Source organism: Osmerus eperlanus, chromosome 19, assembly GCF_963692335.1.
Source record: "Osmerus eperlanus chromosome 19, fOsmEpe2.1, whole genome shotgun sequence".
NCBI classification, from domain to species: domain Eukaryota; kingdom Metazoa; phylum Chordata; class Actinopteri; order Osmeriformes; family Osmeridae; genus Osmerus; species Osmerus eperlanus.
In genome coordinates this window covers 749,004-766,369 of record NC_085036.1, presented here as the reverse complement: position 1 = coordinate 766,369, position 17,366 = coordinate 749,004, and the positions used below count along the sequence as shown (strand labels likewise).

The window sequence follows — 17,366 nt, the reverse complement described above, 5'->3', positions numbered from 1 at the left end:
TTAGACTTCTCATTTGAATGCCACTCGTGTGCACCGGCTAACATGTAAAACACCAAAGGCCACCAGTCAAAATGCTGTAGTGATTTGTTTTCGTATATTTTTGGTAAATGCATAAATCAGGGCTCCAGACTAACTTGTTGCCTTGGTTGCACTGGTGCGCATAACTTTTTTATTTAGGTGCACCAGCACAAAATTTAGGTGCACCCAAATTTTTCCTTGCGTCGCCACAATTTCAAGGTCACCTTTTTATCACGCTCCATATACATTCATATATCTTATGTAAATGATCTTAAACAAGAATAAGGTGTAGGTAAATATATTTTTTATTTGAAGCACAATCATACTGTATATATATTAAAAAAAAATATTTTAAGTGCTTCACTGAGCTACCAAACTAAAACATTTTAAGCAAAATAAAACATTTCAAAATAGAAAGTGCTACAGTTTAAAAGTGCTTCCCTGAACTGAGACCTAACATTTCATGGCTCAAAGTCTTATAGCGGGTCCCACCTTGCTGTCCCAGGCCCTTCAGATGGCCAACACCTGTAATTTGGCCTTCTTGCCCTATGGCCTTGGCTAAATCATCTTGCCACACTCTCCCTAGCATCAAAATCCTAGCTCCATGGGTTAGCTCCATGGCCCAGCTTTGTAACTCAGGGGTCCGCAATTCATTTTTACAAGGGGCCACATGAGAAACCTGAAATGTGTTGGAGGGCCTCATCAATTTGCTCACTATTCATTTTCTCCCATTGTAAAAAGCAGTAAAGTATATATTTTGATTAGCTGCTACTGGTTATCAGAAGAATAAGGATATTCTGTAAATATTTTAGATTTTGGTGTAGGTCAAATAGGAAATATTACAGAAGTAATAAACAGTATAAACAACAACAACAGTGTTTCATTTTATTTGTAACCAGTTAATCTTCACAAACACTGAAAAGTTGTTTTGCAGTATGTTAAAGATGTGGAATTGATCAACTTTATACAAAAAGCAATACGTTTTTTCAGTTCATTTTGTTCTGTGAGGGAAATCCAGTAGGCTTGAACAAGTGCATCGAAATCTGTCTGAATGTCTGAGGTGGATATGCGAAGGACAGCCGACAGGTAATGATCAGGGTCTGCAGTTCAACTAGCAAACCATCAGCCCGCGCCCACTGAATCAGTCAAGTTCTTATTATGTCCGCGTTAGTTTTTTTTCTTCACAGCTTTCACTTTGACCTCAGTAAACAGATACTTATAAGTCCATGTCTTGTTAAAAGTTCATCAGTGGCAAAGTTTTTCATTTTCGAGGGCTAACCAACAGCTAACTCTCCTGTCGGTGAGGTTGCGCAAGCGCACATATGTAAATCGCCTGATCACTGTAGTCTTTCAGGACTACATATTTACTACCGCTCAACACATTTATTTATTTTAAATTTTTGATTTACCTCACGTGGGCCGGATTGAGACAGCCTGTGGCCGGTTATGGCCCGCGGGCCATACAATGCCCGTCTGCTAAACTGACTCTCTGGTGCTCAGGTCGTAATTTCAATCACACAGCACGGAGCTACAGGAATATCTGGACCACAGCCAATCAGAGGCAAAGACCCGCCCCATCTCTGTCTCGGATTGGTTTAGACCACGATATGATCCAACCATGAGTGTCAGTTCCGTTTTAGGATAACAAACGCTTCGTTTGTGGAGAGACAGCGGATGCGAGGAGGTTAGGTGCACCGGTGCGACCTAGGAACAAATTTAGTCGCACCCGTACACATTTTGGTCGCATAGTGCGACCAAATTGGTCGCACTCTAGAGCCCTGTAAATGTATTTTAATAGTGGTAAACTGTAAAGCTCCTTTGTTCATTAAAGTCCTGAGACTAGTTTAAGTCAGATCAAGAGGGAGGGCGAAGGATTAAGGTGTTTGACCACCCTGCAGACTGTAGATCTTCTAGTTGGTCTGGAGACAATGTTGATTCAATGTTGATTCAACTCTGATTGTACTGAATGATTGTATTCTTTTAGGGAGTGAGCCAATGACAAAAGAGACATGGTCAGCTACATTGATTGATTGGTGTATAGAATGACCAGATGTTATACGTCTATATAAGACTCAGTGTGAATCGTGAATGATACCACTCTGTCGAACGACTCTACGATACGTGTCCTTCGGTATGACTGGTCACAGAGTGCTCTGTTTCTTGCTGTAATATTCGAATAGTAGTAAAATCAATCTAGAAATAAAGTGCCGTCGGAAAACCTCCTTTACAACCCCCCCCTCCTTCTGACTCACTGTTTATCCCTAACGGTGCGTTTACACTGCAGCGACGCGATGCGAGCGACAACATGTTTTCCATTCATTTTCAATGGAGCCAGGCGAATCGCTTGCGTGGTGCATTGTGGGTAGCGACGCGACGCGATCAAGTTGAGATTTTCTCAACTTTATGCAAATGAGGAGCGATTTTCGCTATCGATGGCCAATGGCAGTGTTTTCTTGTTTCTCGTAACGTAGCAACCATGGTAAACATTTCTAGCTTTCAGTTTTTAAGATGGAGGAGAAACTAATCGCCTGTGTGGCTGCATATCCAGTCCTGTACGATACGTCTCTGTATTTGTACAAAGACATTAATAAAAAGAATGAGGCCAGGCGCAGGTTTGCCGACGTTGTCGGTGCTCCTGGTGGTTTTTTTGTACTTTGTACTCTCGAACAAAGTTACGTTCCAGGGAGTTCCAGCCGGGCTACTACTATAATCCCGGCTGGAACTCCCTGGTCGTATCGACAGATTAGCAGAGACAGACTAGCAGAGTACTATAATAAAACGTTTTTACACATGTCAACGTGTATGTCTATTAAACAGTTTTGTATACAAGTTGTATTTTGATCGATGTTGCGAGTACGTAAACCCAAGTCTGCACACTTGGCCATGACAACTACAACAGTGACTTTAGAGAACTACATTTTACATTAATCTGTTTGAAACGCCCCCGAGCGTGGTGAACTGTGGGAAGGCAAGCGATGGCAAGCGATTCGCGTCGCTGCAGTGTAAACGCACTGTAACACTCAGTGTTTCTTCTGGGAGTGTGTGTGTGTACGCTCTTGAGCATTTGTGTTTGCCCTTCTTGACTGTACACCTCTAATGCACATCTAATGTATTATTCTACTAACCTAGATACTCAGACATGTCTGTCTCTCCAGCTAAGCTCAGCATGTCCACTCCTCCTTTACATTTCCCCCTTTGGCTTGAAGAGACATCTCCCCTGCCATTTATACTGCTGCATGAAGCAGCAGTGACTAATTTCAGCCGCTAGGTATGGCCGCATTTCAGCAGTCCACTTCATGAAGGTTAAGGTAGGGATGAATCAGGATTCTAATGGATGGAAGCTGAGCTCAAACCTTGCAAGACACTGCAAAGGAAGCCAGCCAAGGTAGTTTGGCTCTAATCAAGCCAATCAGCGGTCACAGGGCCTGTTTTTATCTTTGATCATCTGCGTTAATCACAGAGATTAGCTTTTGTGACGGTGCGTTGTCGCCAGATCGCATTTCACTTGCGGCCTCCAACACTGGGAAGTGTTACACCAGATGGTGTTGAGGAACAGAACGGCCAGGAACCCAACATTACATCCGCTTAACGCTGGTCGCACATAACTCGAAGAAAAGCACATGCAGTCCTTGTTATTAATGTTGTTTCCTGTGTGAGGAATGCTTTTTAATCATGGGTATGACAATAAGGTCATTTGTTTTTCACATGTCTGTGGTCAAAGTTACAATGTAACCACAAGGCACGTGTTGTTCGACAATAGCTAGGTGCCTCATTTTAGGTGCACAGACACACACATTCTCACACAGGAAAGATGCAGAGGCGGATATAACTCAAGATGACTTATCAAGTTATAATTGGATCAGAATTTTGTGAAGTAAGTGTGGCACTGTTTTCATGTTTAGTTTAGTCTCTCCTGTAACGCTTGGTCACTGAATTGAACTGTGGAGATTTCAGACTTGTGAATGTGTGATGAAAAACGGAACATCTTCAGTTAAAAAGCCCAAAAAGGAAGTTGACTTGGATCAGAAGCATATGGATGAAATTATGAGAGCATAGGTGTTGGAAGGAGGTTGCTTTTACATTATTTGGGATCAGGTTTTATTGACGACTACCTAGTAAACAGAAATCACGCTCACCTTAAGTATTTGTCAGTAATTGCAATTGCCCCTCCAGGGCTCTAGAGTGCGACCAAAATGTGTACGGGTGCGACAAAAAAATTTCCTAGGTCGCACCGGTGCACCTAACCTCCTCGCATCCGCTGTCTCTCCACAAACGAAGCGTTTGTTATCCTAAGACGGAACTGACACTCATGGTTGGATCATATCGTGGTCTAAACCAATTAGAGACAGAGATGGGGCGGGTCTTTGCCTCTGATTGGCTGTGGTCCAGATATTCCTGTAGCTCCGTGCTGTGTGATTGAAATTACGACCTGAGCACCAGAGAGTCAGTTTAGCAGACCTGGGCATTGTATGGCCCGCGGGCCATAACCGGCCACAGGCTGTCTCAATCCGGCCCACGTGAGGTAAATCAAAAATTTAAAATAAATAAATGTGTTGAGCGGTAGTAAATATGTAGTCCTGAAAGACTACAGTGATCAGGCGATTTACATATGTGCGCTTGCGCAACCTCACCGACAGGAGAGTTAGCTGTTGGTTAGCCCTCGAAAATGAAAAACTTTGCCACTGATGAACTTTTAACAAGACATGGACTTCTAAGTATCTGTTTACTGAGGTCAAAGTGAAAGCTGTGAAGAAAAAAAACTAACGCGGACATAATAAGAACTTGACTGATTCAGTGGGCGCGGGCTGATGGTTTGCTAGTTGAACTGCAGACCCTGATCATTACCTGTCGGCTGTCCTTCGCATATCCACCTCAGACATTCAGACAGATTTCGATGCACTTGTTCAAGCCTACTGGATTTCCCTCACAGAACAAAATGAACTGAAAAAACGTATTGCTTTTTGTATAAAGTTGATCAATTCCACATCTTTAACCCTTGTGTTATCTTCGGGTCATTCTGACCCATCAGTCATTGTGACCCACCGTCGTATTGCGACAAATTTACCGCATACAAAGACAAAGTGAAGCATTTTCTTTTAACAGCTAGGCTGTCTCAGACCCCCCACATTGCAAAGGTTAAAAGAAAATTATTTTAATTTGTTTTTGTATTGGGTAAAATTGGGTAAACACAACGATGGTTCGTTATGAACCTTTGGGTCATGTGACCCGAAGGCAGCACGAGGGTTAACATACTGCAAAACAACTTTTCAGTGTTTGTGAAGATTAACTGGTTACAAATAAAATGAAACACTGTTGTTGTTGTTTATACTGTTTATTACTTCTGTAATATTTCCTATTTGACCTACACCAAAATCTAAAATATTTACAGAATATCCTTATTCTTCTGATAACCAGTAGCAGCTAATCAAAATATATACTTTACTGCTTTTTACAATGGGAGAAAATGAATAGTGAGCAAATTGATGAGGCCCTCCAACACATTTCAGGTTTCTTATGTGGCCCCTTGTAAAAATGAATTGCGGACCCCTGAGTTACAAAGCTGGGCCATGGAGCTAACCCATGGAGCTAGGATTTTGATGCTAGGGAGAGTGTGGCAAGATGATTTAGCCAAGGCCATAGGGCAAGAAGGCCAAATTACAGGTGTTGGCCATCTGAAGGGCATGGGACAGCAAGGTGGGACCCGCTATAAGACTTTGAGCCATGAAATGTTAGGTCTCAGTTCAGGGAAGCACTTTTAAACTGTAGCACTTTCTATTTTGAAATGTTTTATTTTGCTTAAAATGTTTTAGTTTGGTAGCTCAGTGAAGCACTTAAAAGATTTTTTTATATATATATACAGTATGATTGTGCTTCAAATAAAAAAAATATTTACCTACACCTTATTCTTGTTTAAGATCATTTACATAATATAGATGAATGTATATGGAGCGTGATAAAAAGGTGATCTTGAAACTGTGGCGACGCAAGGAAAAATTTGGGTGCACCTAAATTTTGTGCTGGTGCACCTAAATAAAAAAGTTAGGCGCACCAGTGCAACCAAGGCAACAAGTTAGTCTGGAGCCCTGCCCTCATCTTTAGAGATGCCAATGTGAGTATGTAAACTGTTTACTAGCAACACAATACTATGTAGTAGTGACTGAAGAAGTGTGTATACTCTCTAAACCATAAAGTATCATTAGACTCGTATAACATTCCCTGGTCTGCCACTTAGGCCATAGTCTGCATTAGAGATGAGAGCTGGAGGTTACAATTGTACACTCACTTATGTGTTATGAGAGAACCCTCCTTTGTCCAATAATTGTAGATTCCTAAAGGTGTCTTGTAAACCACTGTTTTGCGTAAAATTATTTGACATACATTATGCGTTGACTGATAGAGCTACCATCATAGATAACCAGTTTGTTTTGTGGAGGTCTTTGAGAGTACAGAACTTTGTCTCTCACATGGACATTTCTGTTCCATGCCTCCTCAAGAGTGTTTAGTAGACAGTTTGAAGTAAACCGGATATTCATCTGGTTTCACGGTTGGGGCTGTGTCACATTTATAGTTCTTGGTTTATCACCGGCTCATTATTAAAGGTCACTGGTGTTGATAAAAGCGGTTGTCTGTCAACACCAAGACGGGTTACATTCTAGGTCCAGCATGTGGCCTTTTTGGGAGATCTAGAGATGCCAAGCCTATCAGCAAAATCATGACCAGAAATTCTTATACGGCACTGAGAACTGTTGCTGTTAGGGTTTGGTGAAGCTGGGTGGCTATGCTTAGGAAGGTATTCTTGTCTGTGACAAGGTTTTTGCTGAAGTGTCTGACACTGTATATATCTCCAACTGTATATTCAGTGTATTCGATTAAGGTTTAATTTTTCAAATGTACAAATGGAAAAAAACGACTATCTTTTTATGTGTTAACAGTTCTGATTTGAGAATGCTATCTTTTACAGCAAGCTAGTACTAGGATCGCTTTTGACACCCCAAGTTTGGCTTCTCAGAAAGATGAACAACATTCAGCTCAAGTCTCGTTCTGGGAAAACAAGCTCATAAAGGAATGATGTTGTTAATAATATTATCATCGTTCTTCTCTAATTCTCCGGCGATCCCCTCGTTTGTCCTCCTGCAGGACAATCGTGCCATGGAAAGTATTCCGACAGTGCCTTCACGAAGTGCATCTCATAAGCTCCGGCCTCGAAGCCATGGCCCTTAAATCCACCATCGACCTCACCTGCAACGACTACATCTCAGTGTTTGAGTTTGACATCTTCACCAGGCTCTTCCAGGTAAGCCTCCCACATGACCTGTCGGTAGTTAGTGGTATGTGTCTGAGGGTTGTCCTTGAGGGTACAAGGCAGCAGGTCATCATCCCACTGAACAATCACACCGGTCATCTCAAGTTCCCATTCAGAGTGACCCCTCCCCCCTGCTATTTAGTCTTGCTGGGGAGTTATCCACCCCTCTGTCATGCTCCTCCTATGGGTAGCCAGTCTGGGTAAAGACTGACCGCCATAGCTCTCTGTGCTATAGGTGACAAGAGACCCCTCCCCCCAATCAGCACCAACCGTGGCTGTGTTTTCTTGTGTCCAAGAAAAGAGCCTTGCCAGAAAATATGAGAAGAGCTGTTTCGACTGGGATGATGTGTGTGTGTGTGTCAGACTACACAGGCCCTTTTACATAAAAATGGTCCAATGGTACCGTAACCAAGCTACATCATGTTGTGAGAAGAAAACCAGGCTATCGTGTTACTTGGCTATTCACCATGCGTGTTATATCAAGCTCCCTGCAGGCTTTATGCAGTCTCATCCAGCCCTACAAAACACACAAGCCAGTATCAGATGATAGACAGAATTGTGTCTAAAGTATGTAAATTAAGATGTAGGCTTATCACAAAGTGTAGTTTTAACATGCCTAGGTTGAGAACACAGTAAATGTCAAAGCACTTCTGCATATGAGTTGTGTACTCATTCAGATATTACTGAACCAGGCTGCATAGTATTTTCAGATTGTGACTATGATGCATGGAGTTTGAACCCTGGCATGGCTAGTGGCCATCTCATTAGAGCGAGAATTTGTATATGAACAGAGTTGCTTGAGTGGTCTGTGTGTGAGTGTGTGTGTGTGTGTGGGGGGGGGGGGGTGGATGAGTAATAGGTACACCAATGCTTGGAGGAAGGGACAGCCAGTGCCAGTTTCAAGAGTGCTAGTGTCACTGTGGGTTGAGAAGAAAAAAAGATAAAAACTGAAATTTCTGTACCGGAATCCTACAGTACAACTCTTACTTCCTGTCACAGACCCCAAAAGAAGTGAGACCTTCCCCCTAACCCTCCTCTTTCCCAAACCAACCACCTCGGCCCATGCCCAGCTGATACCTGGCTATGTCCCAGGGTATGACGCCCCCCCGCCCACAGGCTAGCCCCATGATTTGAGGCCTGGCTGTTTCCTGGCAGTGTGCTGGGTGGGAAGACCAGTGTGGGCTGAGCTGACTCACTGTGAGGGGCCCAGAGCCCACTGTTAAGAAAACAAGCTGATGAATTGCTACTTGACTATGCATAGTGTCACAGAGTAACACTAAACAAACTCCTCTCACCGTCTGTGGATGTAAACAAAAGGGGATTTGTGTTTGAGTGTGTAGACAGGAGTCTAGTGTGTGTTGTGTAGGTATCAATATATGAGCATAGCCTAGTTCAGGCATGACACTCGGGCAGCGCGCGTCATATCACCCATCGCCGTGTACTCAGCCCATAGGTTAGCTTTGATAAGCGGCACTATAAAGTCGCACACATACATGCACACGCGCCCTCTATTACCTGAGTGTTCTGCACTGCTGCCACCCTCCACCATCCCCTTCTCCCCCATTTAGTCTGTCTGTGCTCCCCGTTGGGGGATTTCACTTGTTGCTGCCTCATGTCCTGCATGCTGCAGCGAAGGCAGGGAGCACTTCCCCGTGTACATCCTATCCGCCAAAGTCAAACCTATTTTCATGTATATTAATAAATGGTGAAATCAATCACGTGAGTGTCTAGACTGAACTGGTTTTCACTCATCTACCGTCCGTTGTTGTCGAGTCTTTCTCTTTCACACACACGCTCTCTCCCACGAACGCATGCATAGTTCTCTGCCCCTGTTTTGCTCTTGATAGTTTAGGTTTTCAGTTCCTATCGCCAGACAGACTGAAAACCGATGCATTACTTGGTGTTCCAGCAACTACTAAAACTATTTCCAGTTACATTTAATTCACTTGACCTTGACAGGGAGTTACATCCTGTCTTGTTCGACGAAAAATTATGTTTACTTAAAAAAAAAAAAGGAGCTTGCACAGCCATTCTCTGTACTTCATTATCAATAGTTGGATTATTTCCTGGCTCCCTCCAAATACTGCTCTTTAGATAGTTAGAAGCTGTCTGTATGCTCAGCAGCAGTGACTGTTTGAGGACATGGAACCTTTTGTGTTTAGCTGAGCCTCGTCAATCACTGTCAGACTAGGAGACACGACACAGAAGATATATCTTACTACTCAGTGTGTGTGTGTGTGTAAAGTAGTTTTGTAACGAGTGAGCCACTTCTGTTGCCATCTTACTTTTTCCAGATAGCAGAATCAATGATAGTGTTTGTGTGTGTGTGGGGGGGTCTGTCTCATCTCCACCAGCCCTGGGGCTCCATACTGAGGAACTGGAACTTTCTGGCGGTGACCCACCCAGGCTACATGGCCTTCTTGACCTACGACGAGGTCAAGGCCCGGCTGCATAAGTACATCAACAAGTCCGGCAGGTAAGAACTGGAGTTTGAGTGTGTAGAGTGGACTGGTGTGTGTGTAGAGTAGACTGATGGGTTGTGTGTGTGTCCATGTTCTGGCGACCAGTTGGAAGGGAATTTAAGGCCTTACAATAACTGACCCAATCTCTGTGATCGAATGATTCTGCCTGTTTATTAAAACAGACAGACTATCTGATTCAGTATCCGGGTAGGGAGATAGATAAAACCATGATCTAGACGATATTAGCAGGTTAGCATTGACACAGGGCCAGCATCAATGCCATATGACAGGGCCAATCAATACCAATCTTTCCGAGTAAGGGATTGACAACCAATGAAAAGAAGCAAATCCCAAATTCAGTCTGTCTCTTCTCCAGCCCTCTCATCCTCGCCAGCAGGCGTGAGGGGGGGAGGCTTACAGCCAGGGTAATAAAATACATCCGCCCCCCAACTCCTCCCTCCCATGGTCAGATTAGCTGATTAGACTAACAACAAAGCAGGCTACTGTGGTGTTACAGCCTGGCTGTGCCACTGAGCCCAGGAGCCCAGAGGCTCTGAGTGGGCCAGGATTGCTGCTCTGGGATTAGCTGCTCTGGAACCTCTGGGGTGAGAGAGTTGAAGGGGTGAGGGAGCTGAGGGGGATGAGGAGGTGAGGGGGATGAGGAGGTGAGGGGGTGAGGGAGCTGAGGGGGTGAGGGAGCTGAGGGGGTGAGGGAGCTGAGGTGGTGAGACGGTTGAGGGAGGGGGCAGCCGTTTCCCCCTCTGTTTTTGTGCGTGTCCTTTCACACATTTTCAGACGTGTACTTTATGTACACAACATAAAGTACACGTCTGAAAATGTTTGATGTGTGGTACACTTTAGCTAGCGTGTGTGTGTGTGTGTTGCTTTAGATCATCCCCCGTGAATCATGGTGTGCAAATACCAATCTCCTGAACGCAGCCGACACAGCTGTGTGTGTGGGAGGGCCCGTCATCCTGGATGAGCTGCTACATGCTCCCACCTCATCCCTCAACACACGCACGCACACACACTCACACTCACACACACACACACACACACACACACACATAGCACAGCTAATATTAACTGCCAGAACAAACCTCACTCTTCATGTATTAGATGGATAGATTGATACATTGACAGATAGACATACAAGCACCTAGACTTCACATACAGTTGTTTCTTATATACTAGTGTAATAATTGGACCAATACGCTGTTCCTATTGGTCCAGAAGACGTACTCAAAAGTTAATAAATCCGTTTATATACCTCCTGAAAGTTCGCAGAGGTAAATAAACGTTTTTACGGACCTAGCGACAAGCGGTTTCCTTGGAGATGTAGCCATTGACCTTAACAAGGTGGCATCTGCTCGGCAACAAAGTAGCCTAAATTGCCTAAAAAAAAACTAAAACAACCAAATATGGTTTTTGCACAGGTCCGCAAACGCCCCACAATCGCTTCCCGTTTTAAAGAAGTATCTGAAGCAGACAGAAGACGAATTGATGTTGTTGATATGTTGCCTTGGAGATGTAGTGACGTCACCAGTGCAAGTGCAGCTGATTTCTCTGACAACATGGCGTCTGCTCCAGATTCGACCTGTTTGATTTGTGATCTTCCCACGTATTGTTGTAGTATATAAGAAACCAAATGTTTACTCCTCGACAGGTCAGCAAACGCTTTGTCGCCTCAATTTGTTAAAACGATTTGTTTGTAAACCTCGACCTACGGTCTGGGTTAACAAACGTTTTAACAAATCTCGGTTTACAAAGGAGTTTGCAGACCTGTCGAGTAGTAAACATTTGCTGTATATGTGAAATCTGTATACTACATACAGTTTTTTTCTTTAACACTCGGAATAACATGTTCTTATCCAAAAAACCCCAGTTATACTAAAAGTCTTAAAACAAACTGTTCAGAGGACGTTCATGCGACTTGAGCCCCAGCCACCAGAGAAGCACACACAGTCCCCACCTCCCCAGAACAAACACATCATGGATGTAGCTCCTCTGTTGTTGGCAGAGGTGGCATCAGTCCTCTGAGTTCATTCCTGCATTGTGTTTTTTCGTCTGTTGGGTTAGGGTCATAATATCGAGGCTTAGACGAGCATGGCAGTTTTGAGACGATCAGGGTTTAGATTGTGATGAACGAGGAAATGGATTGTGGTTGGACTACCATGGCTGAAACACAACAAAAAAAGCCTGTTTCTCAAAGGGAATGTGTTCCCTGCATGCTGGACGCATCTGTGCTTGTTTGAAGTTGAATTCTCAAAAGCCCACCACAAAGAGGGCCGTCTCTGATGTGTGTGAATACGAGGTGAACGCACACTTGTTGACACGTGTGTGTGTTCATGTGGGACATGGTCGTCTATGTTGTCTTTGAAGTGGGGTTGTCTTGCAATGCATTCAGTTATTTGGGATGACTTGGGGATTGAAACATTGTCTGTATTTTGCTAAACGGTATTCAAAATTCCTGTCCTCCTTGTCACAGGTTTAGTTTTATTTTGTTTGTGTACGGTTTACATGTCTTCAATAAGTGTGTGTGTGTGCCTCGGACCTTCCAGCTACATCTTCAGACTGAGCTGCACCCGACTGGGCCAGTGGGCCATTGGCTATGTCACCAACGACAGCAACATCCTGCAGACCATCCCCCACAACAAGCCCCTCTTCCAGGCCCTCATCGACGGCTGCAGGGAGGGATTGTAAGTGGAGGCTGTACCCTACCCTGTCTCTCTCCATATCCATCCAGGCTGTCACAGTATTTGGTTTGTATAGGCCTGTTAAAGGAGTCACTAAGTCAGGCCTTATCACCATTGATGGGTGGGAGTGTGTGTGGAACCAGCGAACAGCCCAAGCTGTAAGACACCACAGGACTCGGGGGGGCTTATAGACACAGACTTTACTAGAAGCATAAAGGCTCCTTTGATCGATAACCTATTGACAGTTTTTTTTTGTTTGTTTAGAGACTGGGCCTAATCAGTGTGTGTGTGTGCGTGCATGGAGCTGTGGCAGGTGTACCACTTCAGGCTGAGTGCTCTTCAGTATATACCTGTAGTGGGGGCTCTTCAGTATACCTGTAGTGAGGGCATTTAGCAGACGTCCTTATCCAGAGCAAACATCAGTGTTTCCCCTACCATTATATTAGGGGGGCGCCCCGCCCCCCCTGGAAGGTCAAGTTAATAATAAAAAATACATTTTATATATATATATATATATATATATAATTTTTTTATATATAGCGCCAGATCACAAAATAAGTCATTTAAGGTTACCTTTCCTATACAACAGGTTTATAGCGTGCTCTTTTATTAAACAAACTAAATGGCCTTATGTTATTTATCTTATTTACACGACGGCATGTCATTTCTGTCTCTACATGGTCGGGTGACCATGTCTCTCATGGTCACCGCCCCACCCCGCCCGCCGCCGCAATTCCACAAACACCCCCCCACCCCCCTCTTTTTTTTCCACCTTGCTGAGCTGTCAGCGCTGGCCCAGTTTGATCCTGTTGGGAGGAGGAGTCTCTAACGTCTCATCTCCTTGTGGGACCATCCCGCTCAGTTAGAACGCCATATCCCAGCTGCCCCTTGGTTTCTTGGCACCATCTCCTTTCCACCAGAACAGGGTATACGTTTTGATTTTAGGTAGGATGTAAAAATGTTCTTGGGAGGGGGATAGAGGGGGGTGTGAACTCTCATGCCTCCCTCCCGCCCTTAGCTTGTTGAAACCACTCTGGGCCAGTTGCCTAAAACCCTGTACACAGATCCAACGTGACCTCCCCACACACACTCGAGTGAGCGGCCTGCCAGGAAGCACGCTGGGGAGGCGAGGAAAGGTGCTGCTCCGCGGTTGCTTCTCAAGGAGAGACGCCTGGAGTGCAATAACGCGTGAAAGGGCATTAGCTCCCCTATCTGCGTGTGTGTCTGCGTGTGTGTTGGTTAAGGAGACTAAGGCAGTGTAGAGCTAGGCACACGTCCCCCCACACGTGACTTTTTTTGTTGCGGCCGCCATCTTGGGGACCAATTCGAAGCCTCTCCTCGGGTCTCCTCATTGAGAATGGATGATGTTGCACACGAAAATAGCACACCTTACCACCACCATCACTTATTTTTATAAGATAGATACTTTAGGTTTTGATCCTTATTTACTGACAAGTGAACTGCTTACTCCACTAAAGTATAGTAAAAATCAGCCAAATTTGACGTTTGCTGACATCTATATTTACCTCGTCCACAATCCCTCTCCATGCACCGGGGAAGCCCTTAAGGCATTTAAAAGCACCGAAACCTACCGCGACTTCTCATCAGGATGGGCTAATGATCCCAAAATGTATCATTCTGGAGATGAAGAAAATGTTCTTGATCATAGGAAGGGTCAGTGGCAGTCTGTTCATCAAGCAATATAAACATTACACGAATAGCGTTTATATCACTGAACTGAATTGCCATCAGATGCTGTTGTAATATCAGTCACATCAGGACACCAAATGAAAAGTAGTTTAGCATACTAAAACCACTCCAACAAGTAGCAACATTACATAATTCAACCATATATATATGCTAAACTTAGGTTTGGGCTTTAAAAGAAGGACACAGGCTTCCAATGCAGACATCCCAAGTCTCCCTGAAGGTCCGGGAGTCTCCCGCATTTCAATAGCGGCTCCCTGGCGCCCGCAAACGCTGAAGATGGTCATTTCTAGGGATGCGTATTGATAAGATTTTAACGATTCCGACTCCTTATCAATTCCTGCTTATCGATTCGATTCCTTAGCGATTCTCTTAGCGATTCTCCCCTCTACAGCCAACTAGGTCTGTGCGTCCTGCACCCCCCCACACACACACTCTTTCTAAACCAATTTCTCAAACTGGCTTTGAAATGAGCTAATACCTACCACCTCTAGGCCTCTTCAGGCCTCTGTTTTCAAAACAAAATCTAGTCGGAGATAGAAACTTTCAGTTTCCTTGTGTTCAAGCTTCTATTACTCAACACCAGTAGGACTTACAGGGGAAATAACTTCAGTGTCACCTTTCAAAAGAGACCATTTACATGCATGTACTCCAAATGGTTCAACAACAGCTTTCAATGTACTTTGGGTATGTTGTTTAGGCGTTTTCAGGCACATTTAACAGGACTATTTAAAAGGTTAAACAATTAAAATACTAAGTTTAATAATGGATTAAAAATCGATATGCTCAGTTTAATAATGGGACACGCGAACGTTTGCTGACAACACACGCTGCCCCGATAATGTGAAATGATCAATAAGATCAATACTAATGGGAGACGAATGCCAGAGCTAAAATGTATGCTTCAAACGACGGGACAGAAGATAACTAGATCGACTACACACAATAAAGGCAAATTGCTTCACACAGTAACAAGCTGTTGTGATCACTTTTGAGCACTTTAGCTCTACCTTAGATATTATAGATGAAGCGCGAACGTTAGCTGCGCTGCTGCATGCATCGAACACATGACGTTCCAGTAACTTCATTCCATGCTGTGTGTTCAAATGCTTCTTCATATTTGTAGTATTTCCTCCCTTCGACGAAATTGACTTTTTCCACACGTTACAAGTGGCGTTGTCGTCATTTTGTTGTGTGAATAACAACCAAACTTCAGAACGCTTCTTCCTAGTTGCCATGTTTGCTGCAGTCTGTCTGAATTAACTATAAAAGTTTGCGCATGCGCAACGGCACTAAGAATCGTTAACAGAATTGTTAAGGAATTTTGCTAACGATTCCAAGGAATCGATTCACTGGGAACCGGTTCTAAACAAGAACCGGGGCGAGCTATTGCGATCTCCCCCCCCCCCCCCCCCCCCCCTTAGGCGAGCTTTCGCGAGCTTCACCCCCCCCCCCCCAGGCGAGTTTACACGGCTGTTTGCGTGTCGATGATGCTTCACTCCGTTAACTTGCGCCTCGTCCGTTACTGTTTACAACGTTAGCTTGGCTACTTGTTTGGCGTTGCCTTTTCAGCGTGAGATATACAATGTGTGGCGTGAGAGCGTGAGAAATATTTGAAATGCGTGTGTCACACGGCGAAACCGTGAGAGTTGGCAGCTCTGCGTTATTCTGGACAGCTAGCATTACATATAGCTTATGCTAGCATCTAATGCTAGCTGTCCAGAATAACGCTATACATGCTCAAATTTTAAATTCTGTTCTGTAGGAGTCCAGTGATCCCTCTTGATAGCAGCAATCCATTTCTCACGACGCTCAGGGTTTTTTGGGACATTGTAAAAGGTACATTTATGGATTTGAGATTTGCTGTTATCACAGCCCACAGCACAGCAGATAGACGGCATCTTGCAATTCGGTCCACTGTGTGACGTCACATGAAACCCATGAATAGCCTCGGCTGCTGTCAGGCTTCTGGAGATGTGAGTGAGTCGGATGGGTTTAAGCAGTAGTGTCAAGGTTCCACTTCAGTCTGTCTAAGATTCATCTTCGGTTGTCTAGTTTAGTCCAGCCCTCTCAGGTAGGCTTTTTGCATAGGATATAGGGGGTGTATGTGACTTACTAATACCCATTCAATCTCATTTGTCCTATATTTTTTCTGTTAATTCCCAGTTACTTGTTTCCTGACGGACGCAGTTACAACCCAGACCTCACGGGCTTGTGTGAACCTACTCCTCACGACCACATTAAAGTCACACAGGTCAGTGTGTGTGTTTGTGTGTTAAAGTGAGTGAGCGTTTGTGAAGAATTTGTATGGTGGAATAGCTAAGTTATTTTCTTAATTTCTTTCTTTGTGTGTGTTTGTGTTTTGGTGTGCGTGAGCTGACCATGTGTGCCTGGCTCTACAGGAGCAGTATGAACTGTACTGTGAGATGGGCTCCACCTTCCAGCTGTGTAAGATCTGCGCAGAGAACGACAAGGACGTGAAGATCGAGCCATGTGGACACCTGATGTGCACTTCCTGTCTGACGGCGTGGCAGGTACTGCTGGTCACACCTTTCTATTTCTCTGTCCCCACATCCTGACTATCTCCCTATCTCTTCCCCTCTCTCTCTTCATCAAATCAAATGTATTTGTATAGCCCTTTTTACACGCAAGCATGTCACAGAGGGCTTCACATATGCCCATGGAACTGCCCCTCAACCAACCTAAACCCTCAAGGAAGACAAGGAAAAACTCCCAGAAAAACTCCCAACAGGAGAAAAAATGGAAGAAACCTTGGGAGGAGCAATTCAGAGAGGGATCCCCTCCTCCAGAGACGGTTGGTGAGGGAGAGGAGCAGAACACAGGCTAAACATAGTCATACAGTGTCGATGGGTTTTGAAACACCAAAATCCATTGTTCAACTTTATAGATGTAGGACAGGACCGGGAGACTCGCGACCAGGTCCAGCGTTGGCCGACCGACGACCAGGCAGGTGCTGACATCTCAAACCCCCCACACCACAAGGGATGTGCGTGGGGGGGGGCAGAGAGAGGAGAGCAGGGATTAGAGAATGCCAGGAGCAGCTAACAGTTACAGTCATAATAGAATGAGATCTCCACCGGTCAAGTGTGGACTGGTGCAGCAATTTAACAGAGCAAAAAAGGGGTATTTGATGCAGCCCCACACACCAAGACAGCGACA

At 44.5% G+C, this 17,366-nt stretch overlaps 1 protein-coding gene across 7 annotated transcripts in view; it reads left to right on the top strand.

The window, feature by feature from the left end:
• Positions 1-17,366, top strand: part of cblb (Cbl proto-oncogene B, E3 ubiquitin protein ligase) — an 88,397-nt gene that overhangs the window by 33,453 nt on the left and 37,578 nt on the right. For all 7 annotated transcript variants that reach the window (XM_062485506.1, XM_062485505.1, XM_062485504.1 and 4 more), the window contains 5 exons: positions 7,156-7,312; positions 9,676-9,797; positions 12,345-12,482; positions 16,353-16,440; positions 16,589-16,720. In XM_062485506.1, coding sequence (XP_062341490.1) covers positions 7,156-7,312; positions 9,676-9,797; positions 12,345-12,482; positions 16,353-16,440; positions 16,589-16,720 — 637 coding nt within the window. The remainder of the gene's footprint in view (positions 1-7,155; positions 7,313-9,675; positions 9,798-12,344; positions 12,483-16,352; positions 16,441-16,588; positions 16,721-17,366) is intronic.